The following is a 16,016-nucleotide window of genomic DNA, read 5'->3' on the forward strand; positions in this document are numbered from 1 at the left end:
CTTTATGTGTTTTGAATTTTGGCTAATACATTCAATATATTTAAAGATGCAAACCATGGTAAGAAAATGAAAGGAAATGAATATAATTTTAAAAAACGAAAAGTGAAAAACAAAATAGTTATGAAACGGAATTTAAATAATCAAATAATCATTTATTAGATGAATGTTAAGGGATATGTTGAGAGATGCTTATACGTTCTCTAATAACATCATAACATCTTTATATTAAGATGTGCAGTGACTCCATTTTCCTCATAAGAACAAAGTTTCTGTATTACAACTTCAAAGCCACAGGTGAACTTGCAAATTTTGAAGGAATAAATATATTTTATAATTTAACCAATGCCATAGGTTTAAACATTCAGTTTTATCAAATTAAAATTCTCAACCTCGTTTCGTAATATTTTATTTTTTATTTTTGTTTTTTTTTTAAATTATGCCTATATCATTTACATTTTTCTTAAGTACAATGATTCCAATTTGAAACTTTTACGGTTGAGCCTACGACTCTCTTTTTTCTTCCATTTTTTTAGTGAACTTTAAGCATACGTTGTTAAGCTAAATCAAAGATGGTTGTTAAGAATGCTATGAAACTGTTAACAAATGTTTCAAATCATAGACATTTTAGTTCATTACCATTATTTAATACTAGTATGTTTGAATTCATGCAATATTCCTCAACAAATTTACTGTATACGCTCCTTTCATTCGTGAATAAATAGAATAGAATTTCCACACTACAATGCTATTTTTTTCCCAACATTTCTCAGTTCTGTTCATGATTGCAATTTCACTCCAATTACAGGTATAAAACCCTAAAAAACTAATAAAAAAGATTCAATCATTCATATCGTACATATCTGAAGAATTAGCTCCAAACACAACGCCCGAGTACAATTCATCCTAATAACCGTCGAAAACAATACAGACCTAACGGAAAATACAATTACCATAGAGAGTGAAGTTTCCAAAACATACATGCTTGTGGATTTGACTTTCTCATTATGGCCAGTAATGTTACCTATACAAAAAATGCCAAAAAGATCGAAAGCGATACCCGAATTCTCATCGCTGATAAATGACATAGCGGCATTAGTTACTCTTAAACTATATCATACATGTGAGTAAAAGGGCCAATGAATCATTATACAAAATGTATGGGGCATAGTTCTATTGCTACAAAATAGTTGGCATCACAAAAGGCTCAGGATGAAACATCTTTTATACCAACTGAAACCTGGTGCAGAGTCTTCTGTTCACAGGATCACCCCAAGGCTGTATACCCAGTTCAAACGATAAATCAAAATCAACTTTAAACATCGACAAATATATCTTTAGGACTAGAAAAATGTGGTAACTCAGAATAATTTAACTAACCTCATAAGAAATATCCTATATTAGACAAATCTTGGTCTGCATCACTTGCTCTTCCCCCTTTTTCTTTTTTTTTGTGGAAAAGAACACTTGCTCTCTCCCTTCAAACAAGCAATTGTCTCTTTCATAGCATAAACACTCATTTTCTTGACCTGTTTCAAGCATAAGTCATACTAAAAACTTGCTTCCAATTTTATGGGAGACGAAACTCTTCCATTGAAAATATAAAAAGGTTACTAGACAGCTACATAAACAATATGTTTCAACAACACATTAAAGTCTCATTTGATAATTCTTTGGATCCCGTTTGACTAAGATTTCATTTTGTTTTTAGTTTTTGAAAATTAAGCCCATAACAAAAACAAGTTTTTAAAAACTACTTTCTTTAATCTTCAAAAATTAGCTTGGTTTTTTAAAAAAATTAGTAAAAAGTAGATAGTAAAGCAAGAAATCTAGAGGTGGAAGGAGTGTTTACAAGCTTGACTTTTAAAAACTAGAAATAAAAAACCAAATGGTTATCAAACAGAACCTTATTTTTTGGTTTTTGGTTTTGAGAAAACATCAATAAAATAAAACTTATTTTTTATTTAAGTAATTTGGCTAGGGATTCAAATGGTTACTCAGAGAAGATGTTCTGACTGCAAAATTGTAGAAAAAGACATGATTTTCAAAAACAAAATACTAATGGCTATCAAGTGGGGGCCGAAACATGTTTCTTCTTAGATTTTATAGGTTCTATCTAATAAAAAAAAAATTCTAAAGGATTACTCTAATAAAGACTAAAGTTTAACCAAACAACTTGTTTGAACATTGTTAGAGATTTTAAGCGAATAGAAGAGCCTGATGGCAAGTAATAATGGGTTACCTCCAACTTGTCCTCCTTAGCCCAATGATTTGACGGAAGCCTGCGAAATTCTTCAGTCAAGTGGATGCACTCTTTAACATTCTCGGGTGACACAAAGTCCAAAGCAACCTTTATGCATGACTATGGAGAACATGAATTGGAACGTAATTAGAATAATAGCCATGCACGGATTTAGCCAAGGAAACTAATCATTACATAAAATTTGTTCGAACAAGATATTTCAATGATAAATTAAAACATCAACTACTACTAAATCCCTTTTTCTTAATCCACGAAAAGTTGAAAATCATCTGAAGGCCCCATTTATGCAACTGCTTCAATTATCCATGTTAATGTGAACAGCATTTTTTGATCGACTATTTGGAAAATTAAAAATAAAATAAACATAGAGCACTCTGGCAAGTTGTAATTCCAGATCATGGCATTGATAATATGATTTAGATTCGCTAAGGCCATTACGCATCTGAACTTTTCACAAAAATGACAACTAGACTATTATCGTTAATGGAAACTCAATTTTGTATGTAAAATACAACTTTTATAAATAATAAATAAAAATAAAATACTTGTTGGATGCGATGCTAATATGCTTTAGTTCAAAAATATAGGAAATATTTGTTTTAAGTTGGCATATATTCTAATTTACTGAACGATTCAGAATAAATAGATAATGAACTAACAATCTTGAAATGTAAGAGTAAGACCAAAAGGTCCAACTGGTGAAGAATCAGCTAAAAAACAAACCGAGTTTTTTTTTTTTAAATAAGAAAGTTGGTTCAACCAAGAGGAGAGGTTCGAATACCCCACAACCACTCTGAATCCCCACCCCTACATGTTTGTTGAACTCTCAAAAAAGGGAGAGAAAAAAGAGAGGATGAGCTAATAAACTTACTGCTCAGAACTGCTATCTAGACGAGTGTATCTTAAAGCATGCAAGGAAAAAAAACATAACTATATCTCTGGACTCTTAAAATCCAAACAATTACATCAACCAGTTCCTAAAGATCACGATAGTTACCTTTAAGTTTCTGACTTGATGAGGACAACCAGCAGGAATAAAGACAGCATCTCCCAGATTTTGGACAAATGTCCAAGGTTCAATTCCTGTATAAAATGGAAGCAGAAAATGATTATTGTCAAGATTGATGGTAATAATAAAATCTAGCCTAATAAAACGCGACAATCTAACCATATTCCTCCTTGAGCTTTCGTTTGTGTTCCAAAGTCAAATAAAATGACTGATCATGCACGGGATGAAACACCTGGATTGCCAAAACAAGAGCACCTAATAAACATGGGGAAATGTCTTGACAAAGTATAAATCTTAACCTAAAAATACACTACTTATAATATAGACAAGCTTACAGAAGTGCAGATAGTTTTGGTATGAAACTTCTTGTCAAGATCCACAACAGATCAAATTTATAGAAATGTACATTATTTCATAAGTTAGATCTAATGTATACTTAATTCAAAAGAAGCCAATTCAAATATAATGCAAAATGGCCAACTTTGATCAACTCGCTAGAAGTATCACAAAGTAGGAGATTCCTTTGTGTTTCCTTCAAAGCAACTGATAGAAATTTGGGCAGATAGGAGAGAATTGTGTTTTTTTTCTTATTTCAAAATGGAATAAATAATAGGTCTAAATAAGCCAAGGATACTTCATAACATTGATCTATGGAAGGGTAGCTCAGCCCAAAAATACTGGAATTATTAAATAAATTTTTTGAGAGAGAGAGAGAGAGTCCAATTGATGATCATAGTAACCTGTGGTACAGGACCGGCATGAATGTGCCTAAATTCTCTGAAATGCTTGTTGAGATATTGCTGCAGTAGGGGAACATCTTGCCTACGAAAAATGTCCCACAGTGCACCACCATCAGATACATCCAAACTTCCCATTTCTTCTGATATTTTCGCTTCGCTACAAGTTTCTTCGGCTAGATTTACCTTTACAGACTCATCAGGGCCAGTTCCATTGTGTTTGTTCAAATTTCGAAGATCGCCCTCTTCCTCATCACCTCTCTTAGGGCTTGATGCATCCTCCAATACTGAATTATTGTTTTGATGACCAACTTCACAAACATGTTCCTTTCCATTTTCGGAAATGCTAGAGGGGTCAATGCAAAACTTGCTTTCATCAACAATATTAAGATCTGTCATAGCACCATAAATTTCTTCCTGGTCGTGTGCAAGATGTTTTGCTTTTAATTCTTTGATACTATGTAAATGCTCAGGCTGAAGTGTGACCTTGGTAGCATGAGTAAGAACATTTACCTGAAACAAGACAGCATAAAATTGTTTTAATTCAAGTAAAAACAAAGCAAACAATCGCATTAAAAGAAGGGTAAGCATTAAAGTAAAATAACAAGTAATAGCAATCATCAAAGAAATAAGATTAGCATTTTTTCACTTTTGTTGCTGTAAGCTGAACATATACCGTTTCTTACCAGTATCAATCAAACATGATCAGAAGATCTTAAAACAATCTGCTAACCAAAATTCTTAAATGATGATAAATGAAGGCCAACAATTAAATTTCTGTTGTCATGACAGATAATTTGAAAGTTAGAAAACTTAATAATGAAAACTCTAAAGATTATCCAAAGTTAAGAAATCAACCAAACAAGTCCCTCATCAGAGAACAAATTTTCAGGCAGCAGCACAAACAAAAATTACCGAGTCACATGATAGAATACTCTTCAAACAACCAATTCCCTCAAACAATCTCAAAACATAAAAAAAAAAAAATTAATTAATTAATTAAAAAGAAAAGTTCCCTCTAAACTGATCGAGACACAGATTCTTAAAAAATTGTAGGATGCAGAAACTGAAAGGAGACATCTGTAAATCTGTATATTACGCAACAACAAAACTGATCGTGTAATGTCATAGATGATCTAATGCTGGCTTGTATTGTGAATGATAAAAATTGGAAATAACAAATCCACAAAGAATGGGATACTGATTATCTCAATTTCAAAAGGGAAAATAAATATAGCTCTACGATGAGAGAAAATTAGATATTGACATACTGCATCAGACATATCACAGTGAAGCTTGGTAACAGAATCCCCACGACCAAGCTCCTGTGCAACTCCATAAGCAATATATGTCTTAGGTCCCATATCAGGTTTTAGAGATTTATCCGGCAAATTAACAGCAAGATTTAGATTGCCTTTAGAAGGATGTGTATATTCCTTAAAAGGTAAACAACTGATAAATTCAGCATTATGACGGGGCAAGCATTCCTCAAAATGATTAGATGGGGGCCAGTCCTTGAGTTTCAGTATCCGAGGCCACAATTTTGCATCAAACTGACCATCTGTATAACCAATAAAGAATTTGTGGATATTGACATCAAGCTGCAATTTAACAAGTGCATATCAGTTTACATAGTTAAAAAAAATAAAGTTATATACCCTAGAATATAATAATATAATGGAAATGCTTGCCCAGCTGAAATATTGATACATTTCAGTATTAAGGAGCAAGGAAGCAATGACACATCAATTTGAAAAAAGAAATATTAGCCAAATTGAATCTGGACCCTATCTCTAAAGTTCAAATTTTTTTAAATGGACATAGATCTTGAACACAATTTCAACTACGAATTCAATTTGATGTTTCTGAGCCGAAAACCGCTGAATATTTATGGTTGAGATTAAAGAAGTTGCTTCATCCATACAATAAGAGAAATGTAATTTTTACAGATTCATTGCATCGATTATCAAACTTTATGAATCACCAGAATAAATAAAAGGGTTAAAAATCCATAATCCAGTCACCAGAGAGCATCCAGACCAACTAAAATCCACTTCAAATCAAGACAGAAACTACACGTTCCTGATCGTACCAATTAATCAGATAAACAGTAAATGATAAAGATAATTCTTTACCAAGATAATCCCAACAAAAACATGTTTCATTAGCTTTATAACAAACAAAATAATATAAACATTTCATTTTCTTGCATTCTTCTCTATCATTAGGGGTATGCCAATAAATAAAAAACAAAAAACCAAACCCAACAAGTCAAATTATAGGTATCATTTTGTAATACCGCAAAATTTACTTCAAGGAAAAATGAAAGCCAATATTCAATTTGGTTTTCAGAATTTATACTGATTGAACCAGAAATTTTAATTCAAGGGAAAATGAAAACCCATATTTAGTTTGAATTTTGGAGTTTATACAGATTGAACCAGAGAAAAACAAATTGAAGAATATTAAAATAGTAATGCATTTTATAATCCCTTTCCCACCTCATGTTAGCATGTAGAAAAAGCAATTCTCTCCTCCAAAGTCAGGTTCCAATTCCCTCCCTTGATCCATCCTCTTTGTTTTATCCATCAAAATACAGTTCTCGCCTCTCAGCCACTCTTCAACTCTCTGATAGGCCCCAAGTGACTAAGGTATACATGTGGAAGCATGTGAGAGGAAGGGGAGGTAATACGTGAGAGAAGGAATGTGTAGATTAAGTGGGCCCTAGGGAATATTGTTAGTTAGAAGGGCCAAGGGAGGGGTATGTAAAGCCGTTGAGGCTATAGGGAGAATTATTTTTTGACAATTTCCTTTGTACTTGGTTCTCTTTATGAGATTTGGAGAGGAAGGGGAGCTCTCGAATTCTCCCTATAGCCTCAACAACTTTACATACCCCTCCCTTGGCCCTTCTAACTAACAATATTCCCTAGGGCCCGTTAACCTACACATTCCTTCTCACATGTATTACTTCTCCTTGCTCTCACACGCTTCCGCACATATACCTTAGTCACTTAGGGCCTATCACTCTCACTGTGGTTGCAAACGTCATCACTGTTGGCTATAGGAGGGTGTTAAACTTTATCCCCCCCACCCCCCTCTGTGTGTGCACACATGTTTGTGGGGAGAGTGCCTGGTTTAGTTTGATGAATCAATGCATGGAGTTTCCTTTAATATTCAAGCTAAAGTGAACAGAGAAACGGTCTCACAACAAATTGGGGGAGGAAGTTTGAAGCTTAAATTATTTCATTTCTAGCAAGGGAATTGAACTGACCTCACACCAATCCAGGCAATCAATGGCCTTGACTTCCAACTGTTGACTATGTTTCGTATGTGTAATTTGGCGGAAGGCACGCCACATGACAAGAGGTTCCCAGCTCAAGCCCGATGTAGTTTCAAGAACATTGCTAACAACCACAGGCTCACCTTTGCACCAATGCCACTGAAAATGCTTTACGTCTCCAGCTTGAATATCCCTGCCCCTAGGACAATATAAATAATTATCACTTGAACCTTGTCTCGAAGCAGCTTTCTTCAACATACCACTCTCAAGATCAATTTCACCAGCTGAGTTAAAGCATGAGCACCACTTTCCTGCAGTTTCATCCACATCCATTATCTTGTGGGTTCTGGCAATCTCCTCGCCTTCATCCACCAATTTAGAGATTGAATCTTCCAATATACATCTTAACTCTAGAAAACCATTACCACAACCACCCAAGTTGGGTGGTGGACAAGGAACCCTTCCATCTTTTTCTGCTTTCCATATGAATGTTGATTCCACGTCATCTCTAGGAGAAGATTCGGCAAGCACTTTGGCTTTACCTCTTTTTTCTTTTTTATGTCCTCCACCATGCAAGTACTCAAACCCTCGATTAATATATGGTATTATCTCTTTTTTCTCACAACACCGCATATCTCCTTCACGGATTTCTCGGCAACAGTTGATACAAAGGTCAAAATTACAAGAAACGCATGTTCGATGAAAATCAAAAATTGATGTTCTACAAATGTCGCTGCAAATAAAAAATTTGAAATCAGAATGTTCTCAAACTAATACTACACATGTATCAAGGGAAGAAAACTTATAAAGAATGTCTGTACCAGTACATTCGCTCATTTTCTTCACAGTCTACCTTCTCCACCATCAGATCATGAAGAGGCAAACCTGCCAAAAGCAACCCCTTAATTATGAAGTAAAAAATGGTAGATTAAGTTACAAATTTGGTCCCTATGGTTTAGAGAACTTTAAAATTCAGTGCCTTTGATTTAATAATTACTGTTTCATCCTTATGGTTTGATAATAACCTCACAAATAGTCCATGCAGTTCAAATAACTAAATGATCTATTGAAAGAACCTGAGAGCATATCAACCACAAGAAGTGGGTCAATATATGTTTTAATAATTGAAAGACCCAATTTTTTTTCTTTTCTTTGTGAGTGTCCGAGCCAACTTACGATCGACTAATCTCACAGGACAACCCGTCTAACCCTACAACATTTGGGTGTCAAAGAAACTCGTAGGAAATTAATTTCTAGGTAGGTGGCCACCATAGATTATACTCTTGACCTCTTAGCCATTTATTGTGACTGTCTCCTTTTTACCACTAGGCTATTCAAATAATTGAAAGGCCCAAATATTACACAAAGGTCAAAAGAAAAACCAGGTCAAAATATGTGTTGCTGCTATGCACTAAAAAGGACAGTAAATTCCTTAAATATAAGCTACCATACAAATATTCGTCCAGAAGAGTAAAAAACACAGAATTCCAAATTCAACAGTTTAACAACACTAAGAACGAGAATTGCTTATGGTGGAGTTAATTACTAAACCCTAATTCATGGACAACACGAAGTACCTAGCCTTGTAGCCTCCTCTTTTTTCTCCAACATCTGTTCTTCATTTAGCCGTTTTAGAAATGGTAGGAGTTTACATAGTACATATTTTGCATGCTCGACCTTGCTGTCTTCTGTGTCTACTGGTTCCATGTTCTTCAAATTCTATAATTACAAGGAATTATTCATTTTAAAAGAGAGTGTCATCAAATGAACAGAAATAATCAAGAAGAAGCAGTCGGAAAAAGGCTCACGTTAACAGGAACATCTAAACGCAAACATGCTTTACAATTGCAATTCCCAGAGCAAACGGGACAAGATTCTGCAATTGCCTCTTCTGATGTATGAGGGTACCTACAGAACAAGAATTACACCTAGTAATTCGCAAAGGGAAAGGGAAGAATGAAACAACCATATACCATACAAACAAAGCAACATAAGACATAAAACTTAACCAAAGTACTGATTTTAGATTTAGGAAACAAGAACATCATCAGATGAATAATCTTTTCAAGGCTTCAAGGACATAGAAACTCAAGATAAAGGCTTCTGTAGGTTCACCAAACTCTCGATTGAGTATGTTTATTTACTCAATATGATAATTCAAATCTCCATAAAATCATAGCATAAAAATTATTTGATTTTTTGGTCCCAAGTACTGGAAGGATTTTTAGTTGTGAGGAAGTCTTAAGTGCAGGCTTCAGCTTAGGAACATAAACTGTGACTGATCACTGTCTCTAGCTGGTGATAATGATATCTATGCAAGGGAAGCAATGAAGAAGTTACCATCTCTTCTTGATTGGTTTCCCTTACCCCCTCAAACTTTAGTGGAAGCTATCAAACATCTACAGTTTCCAATGTAATCACCTAAAAAAATAAAATAGGTCTTCTGCAACTGAAGTGTGTCTACCCTTTCAACAAAAAGCTAACTGCTTTAGCTTAATGCTATCCATGCACTGCTATGTGAAGTGTGGACTGAAAGAAATAAAATATCTACACTTTACCGTGACTGCCCTTTAACAAAAAGCTAAACTTCTTTAGCTTAATGCTCCGTGCACTTACCCAAGAGGGTGGCTTCCCCAGTTAGATAAAACTCTTCATAAAGGACGTCAGTCATTGGGTACTTTTGTAGTAATATGTGCAACCATTTTATTTCCTACACCGGTGTTAATTGGATAGCCTTCTTATAGCTCTAATGATAGTCCTCTACTTATCATGATCAGGATACTGTCAGAAGAACTATTAGGGACCATATATATGATGGAGGTGCTATGGAGGGGTCAACCTATTTGAGATGCCCAGGTATACCTACTGATCCCTAGATCTCTAGATTTATATGTTCATTTTGTATCGTTGCATTCTGAACTTTGTATCTTGATCAATAGCCTCTTTTCAATATATCAATGAGAAATTCATAGGACCATATGGATTGGATTTTTTAAGCTTAAATCAAATTCTGTAGTAAATTGCATTTAATATATCTTGATTCCTACAATTGATTCTGCCTCACACGGTTAGTATAAGAATAAACAAAATATTTCCAAGAAAATTGATTGCTTTTATAAATCTATAAACTTGGAAGGAATCAACAGAAAGGAAAAAAAAAAAAAAAAACAAACAAACGGTTTTGCCTAATTCTGCAGACTTCCAAATTACAGTGATGCTTCTCCTAATAGTTTGGAAGAAACTCCAGGACAAATTCTCTGCAGGTATACAGCCTTCCCGTTAAGTTGATAAATACAATTAGAAAGGAACACAAGAATTTTCCGAGACTCCTCTAGGAGAAAAATGACAACATTTGGGAGAAAGAGAAAGCTTTGGGTTTTCTTTGGTGATTTCTCTGGAATCAGTTTTGTAAATGCACCTGTGTTATGTATTCAAATTGGAGTGCTTCTAATTGAACTCCGTGGCTTGGAAAGGATTTTCCTATCCTCTGGTGTTCTTGAGTATTGATTGAAAAGTTATTGCTTATGAAGGGAAAAAGGCACATTTATCTCATAAATTGTGGGATAGAATGGCCTCACAATCTACTATCGACAGATCACCACTGCAGTCTACATGAGAAACTACGAACTAGCGGTGCATCAATTAATGGCCAGCTATAACCACGCAAAGTAAATAAACAATTAAACACGTATGATCCTGCTAACTTAAAATTAGCAACGATGGCAAAAACAAAAGATGAAAATAAATAAGGAAAATTTGCCTACCAATTCTGCAAACAAGGGATACAATATCGCTTCCTCCTACATTTAGTACAACGTACCACACGGCCTTTATCGTTCCTCTGGCACTGATGGCACATTAAAGATATATTCGCGATGAACTGTTGATTCACATGGAAAAAAGACAATCATAAGTATAATAAACAAGGAAGAACAAAGAATTACACAACTCCCAAACTGTCAGTTCTTACTTCCGGATCCAACTTATTGATTTTCTTCTCGCCCTCTGGTTTAACAAAACTTTCCGTTCTTAGCGCACATCTTCCACCACGTTTCCTTCTAGAAGAACCTCTCCTAGTTCCAGAAACACCAGATTTTCTCTCCCTGACATCATATGCTTCGTCTTCCTCTACCGGACTCTGTTTTTCTTCCTCGTCCAATACATTCCGATTCGAAGAAAATAACTTCTTTTTCCTACCCCTTCGCCCAGGCTTTTTAAAAGGAATCTCCTCTTCATCATCATCATCATCATCAAACTCGTAAACCTCATCGTTGTACGAAACTCTCGCCTTCTTTCTCAAACTCATCGACGAACATTGAGTAGAAACCCTACGTTCCAATTGGCCATTTTTCTCACCAACAGAACCACCCTTCTGCTCCTCACCATTGTCCTCCCCTTCATTCCGCTGCAGGGTTTCCCCTTCTTCCGTCTTCGTCTCACATTGCACCTCGTTTTCGCCGTCGCCCAAAAAACCCTTGTCAATTACTCCAACTTCAGTCCCTCCATGACCAACCCCGCTATTAGTTTCAGTATTTTCAACGTTCCCTTCAGTTTCCCGACCCTCGGCGACAGTCACCGGTTGGCGCCGCTTTCTACCTCGCGCCATGAAAGGAATAAAGAGAGAAGAAGCTGAATCGAAAGAAGAAAGAGTAGAAAGAAGAAGAAGAAACACAAGAATTGAAAGAGAAGAAGAAGAAGTTTTGGAGCAAACTAGCGGTGTGAAGAAGAAGAAGATCGTAAAAGTAGAGGAGGGTTTGGGGAGAAACTGTGGGTAGACTTAGACATGTCCACTTGTTTTCCGAAAACTGGCGCCGAAATTTGGAGGGTTTTTTTTTTTTTTTACCCCTTTTTGCCTCGATCTTACTGCTGTTAAATTTCCCTTTTGGAGGGAAATTTTATCCACCGATGGAAAAACGAAATTTATCCATTGGTAATTAAAAGTTAAGACCATGTCATAAATACGATGTTCGCAGTAAGGTTGTCAATGGATCGGTTCGACCCGGTTTTCTTGTATAATCGAGGTTGGACCGTTAATAATAATAATTTTTAAAACTGGAGAATTCGAACACAGCTGCCTAATAGCCCTAATTAAATTGAGTAACTTAATAAAATAATTACTCGCTTTGATCTTGTTCACCTTCATATGAATCATAATATTAATAGCATTGAACTTCACAGGCTATTTTTTTATTTGATATGAATGAGTATCTCAATCAATTTATGCACCTTAACTAATCATATGTGACCACCTGATTGACCCTAGGTACTAAAGAAATTCTTATGATTTTAAGTTTTAGGTAGATGATCATTGTGGATTGAACTTATTCCCTTGAGATGAGAATGTCTTTCTTGTCTCCTTTCTCTATGAAATTCTTCTTTATATTCTATGGAAATTTAGGCAAGGTTTTACACAAAATATATTATATATTTTCTGTCTCGTTTCTCATTTAACTTGCCGGGAATTTTTTTCTCACTTCCTGAGGGTGAAAAGAATACCCTAGTCAAGGACAATTAGTTGATAGCTCCTAATTTGGTTTGGATTATTTTTATACGTGAGTGTGATAGTTTTTTATTATAGTTAACATGCATATGTGTCGTGGAGGGATTTGAAAAGACAGTGAGGTAGTTATTTAGTCGGGTAAATGTAAACCATAAATGTCAAGGTCACGACCATCTGATTTAAAGCAAAGGTAACTTGTAGAGTTTTGATGTGTGAGTATCATTTTTTAAGTGATTAGATAATTGCAATATTTAAAGAAAGTCAAGCTATTATACGACATGATTTCTTAGGAGCCGTTTGGGGGCAAGAGCTATCATCAAAATATAATAACCACTTTTTGATTTCAAAACCTCTAATTAGCTACAGTTAACACAATTTCAAAACTTCTATTTGCTACAATATTTACTATTTACTACCGTTTTTACTATTTTACATTCATCATTTTTTTTTTTATTATTTTCTACAATGGTTGCAACCTATGCTCCAAGTACAAACTATCATCACCCAACTATAATAACCTAGGACTAAGATGTCACAGGGCGGGGTGGGGTCGGAGATGTCATTCCCCATCCTCATCCCCGCTCCTCCATTTCATTCCCTATCCTAAAATTCCCCACGGGGATCGGGTTCCCCGCGGGGAATTTTTTTCTTGATTTATTATTATTATTATTATTATTGTAAAAAGACAATTAATTTAAACTACTATAATGAGCAAATTGTAATTAAATAATTAACTCTATCACTAAATTGGTTATTATTGTTAGTTTTACATGACAATTTGAATTTAATGACTCAAATTTTGGCCCAAAAAAAAGCTAATTAAATGTTTTTAGTAGAAAGAAATAAATATAAATCAGATTATTCACATATATAATCTAAATTTAAATATTAAACGTAAACATATTCATCATCTTTTGTAATAAATAATCAATTTTGAAATTTATGTAATATTTATATAATAATAATAATAACATATTACATAAATTTCAGTCCCGTCCCGATTAGTTTCTACATATTTATGTAGTATGTAATAGATTTTGTGATATATATTTATATATTTTTTAAAATTTAAATTTTTTTTTGTAGGTATATTTATATACTATTTTAATTTTGAAATTTGAATTATATATATAATTTTAAATATAGTATACTTGGAACTAATTAAAATCTTGTTTACTAAAACATGTCTTTAGCATCACTTTAATTTCTTGTAACCATAACATTTACGATGCAATATAATTAAGATAGACCTTAATTGATATCATTTAAGATAAATGATTCGTTCTATATATCGTTAAAAAAACAAATAACTCGAATCATAAATAATATTGCACTCGTTCCTCCTAGGATATAAATTTGATCCATACTTAGTTGTATTTGATAATTTATGTTTTTTTTAATAATTTTTTACATGTTTAATGCATATTACAGATTTTTATATTACATAACTAAAGTTTTATTTGAACTATGAAAGGTAGAGAAAAAAATGGTTATCAATGAAGTTTTTTTTTTTTCACAAAAAATAAGAAATAATTACGAAATATATTATTGTTTCTAATTCTTAAAATCAGGAAAAAAAAAAAAAAAGAAAAAAAAAGCAAGAATTTCACAGCAATGTTGATTTCAAAGTTGGGATCCACCAATTAGCTGTTGAGGTTTATCCTTTGGCCAAAATTGTTAAAATTATTATTTACATATTAAAAAATAGATTTTCAATTATTCAGAATCGATTTAACGATGGAAAAGTATCTCTCAAAAGTGTTAAATCAAATATTAATTAATTCTAAACAATTAAAAATATATTTAAGAATAATTTTAGAGGTTATAAAAATAATTTTAATTAACCTTTTTAAAATCATGTTCAAATGGGTTATATTCTTCAATATGCTTATCCATCTCGATCTACTCCATCTTGATCTACCTACCAATTAGAATGGTGGGTTTTCTAGATAGGAAGCCTAAAAATATCCTATATTTTACAAACGTCTAATTTTTTCAGGGATGACTTTTAGAGCTAATTTTGGATAATTATATTATTTTTTTCATTTAAATGTGGAGAAAGAAAATGAAAAATGAATTTAATATAATCTTTTCTCCTATTCAATTGAAGAGAAGAAAATGTGTTTATTACAATTTTTTTTTCATTTTTCAATTGGAGAGAGAAAACATATTATTTTATTTTCTATTTCACGACTTCTTTGACTTTTAATATTATGTGATATAACTTTGTATGACTTTTAACATTATGTAATTTGAGTATTATTTGTTTTAGTGGCGGTAATATATTCCCTGATATTCTGATATGCATGTCAATATACCTCGAAATATTGTCAATATACCTTGAAACATATATAAATAAATTGGTACAACTCTCATTTATATCAAATAAATGAAAACATATATCACAATAGGAATTTTTCAATTTGGAGAGAGAAAAATGCATTTAATGAAAATTTATTTTATATTTACGTTATTTTCACAACTTAGTGGTCTTTTTTATGGATTAATGGTTATTTTAAATATACCTAGAACATTTGGTTAGGTATTTAAAAAAATTATAATCAATATATAAAATATACTACGGTTTATAAATTAGATATTGATTCAATGCTTAACATAAATCATAATATAAACCAATATATGAAATATACCACGTTATAAAAATCTTCACACATTTCATTCACATCACAGTGTATATATCATATGTATCATTTAGGTAGTCAAAAATCACAATAATCAAAATTTATATATATCATAATACATGAAGTCTAAAAAAAAAAATCTATTTTGTATCAAATAAACGAATACATATATCATAGTTAGGGATGTTCAAAAAACTCGATGACCCGAAAAAATCGATCAACCCAACTAAACCCGTTCGATTTGAGTTGGGTTATAAATTCTTTTGATTGAGTTCAAATAAATGAAAATTTTATGGGTTGGGTTGGTTCATGGGTCACCTAAAATAACTCAAACCAATTCGAACTTATTATTAATTTTAAAATGTAATTTTTTTTGCTTATGTATAATGATAATATATATTAATATATATATATTATATATATATATATATATATATATATATATATATATATATATATATATATATATATATCAGTTTTTTGGATAATTTATTCTTCAACAATTCTTAAAAATAGTTTTTTTGCACTTTGAAAAATGATTGTACATTTTATAATTTGAAATTGAGTTGTTAATCTGAATTCATATAT

General features: G+C 32.8%; 1 protein-coding gene across 1 annotated transcript; it reads right to left on the reverse strand.

Annotated features, from left to right (window-relative positions):
• Positions 1–868: 868 nt before the first annotated feature.
• LOC120067115 (lysine-specific demethylase JMJ25-like) lies at positions 869–12,072 on the reverse strand. The gene is made up of 13 exons (XM_039018536.1): positions 11,257–12,072; positions 11,051–11,166; positions 9,095–9,194; positions 8,864–9,005; positions 8,108–8,171; positions 7,278–8,019; positions 5,278–5,607; positions 4,010–4,519; positions 3,429–3,501; positions 3,258–3,343; positions 2,240–2,359; positions 1,378–1,526; positions 869–1,275 (listed from the first exon to the last, which is right to left on the reverse strand). The coding sequence occupies exons 1-12, from the start codon at positions 11,890–11,892 to the stop codon at positions 1,419–1,421; spliced, it is 3,027 nt and encodes a 1,008-aa protein (XP_038874464.1). The 5' UTR covers positions 11,893–12,072; the 3' UTR covers positions 869–1,275; positions 1,378–1,418.
• Between the last annotated feature and the right edge of the window lie 3,944 nt (positions 12,073–16,016).

The sequence above is a fragment of the Benincasa hispida genome, chromosome 12, assembly GCF_009727055.1.
Source record: "Benincasa hispida cultivar B227 chromosome 12, ASM972705v1, whole genome shotgun sequence".
In the NCBI taxonomy this organism is placed as follows: Eukaryota; Viridiplantae; Streptophyta; class Magnoliopsida; order Cucurbitales; family Cucurbitaceae; genus Benincasa; species Benincasa hispida.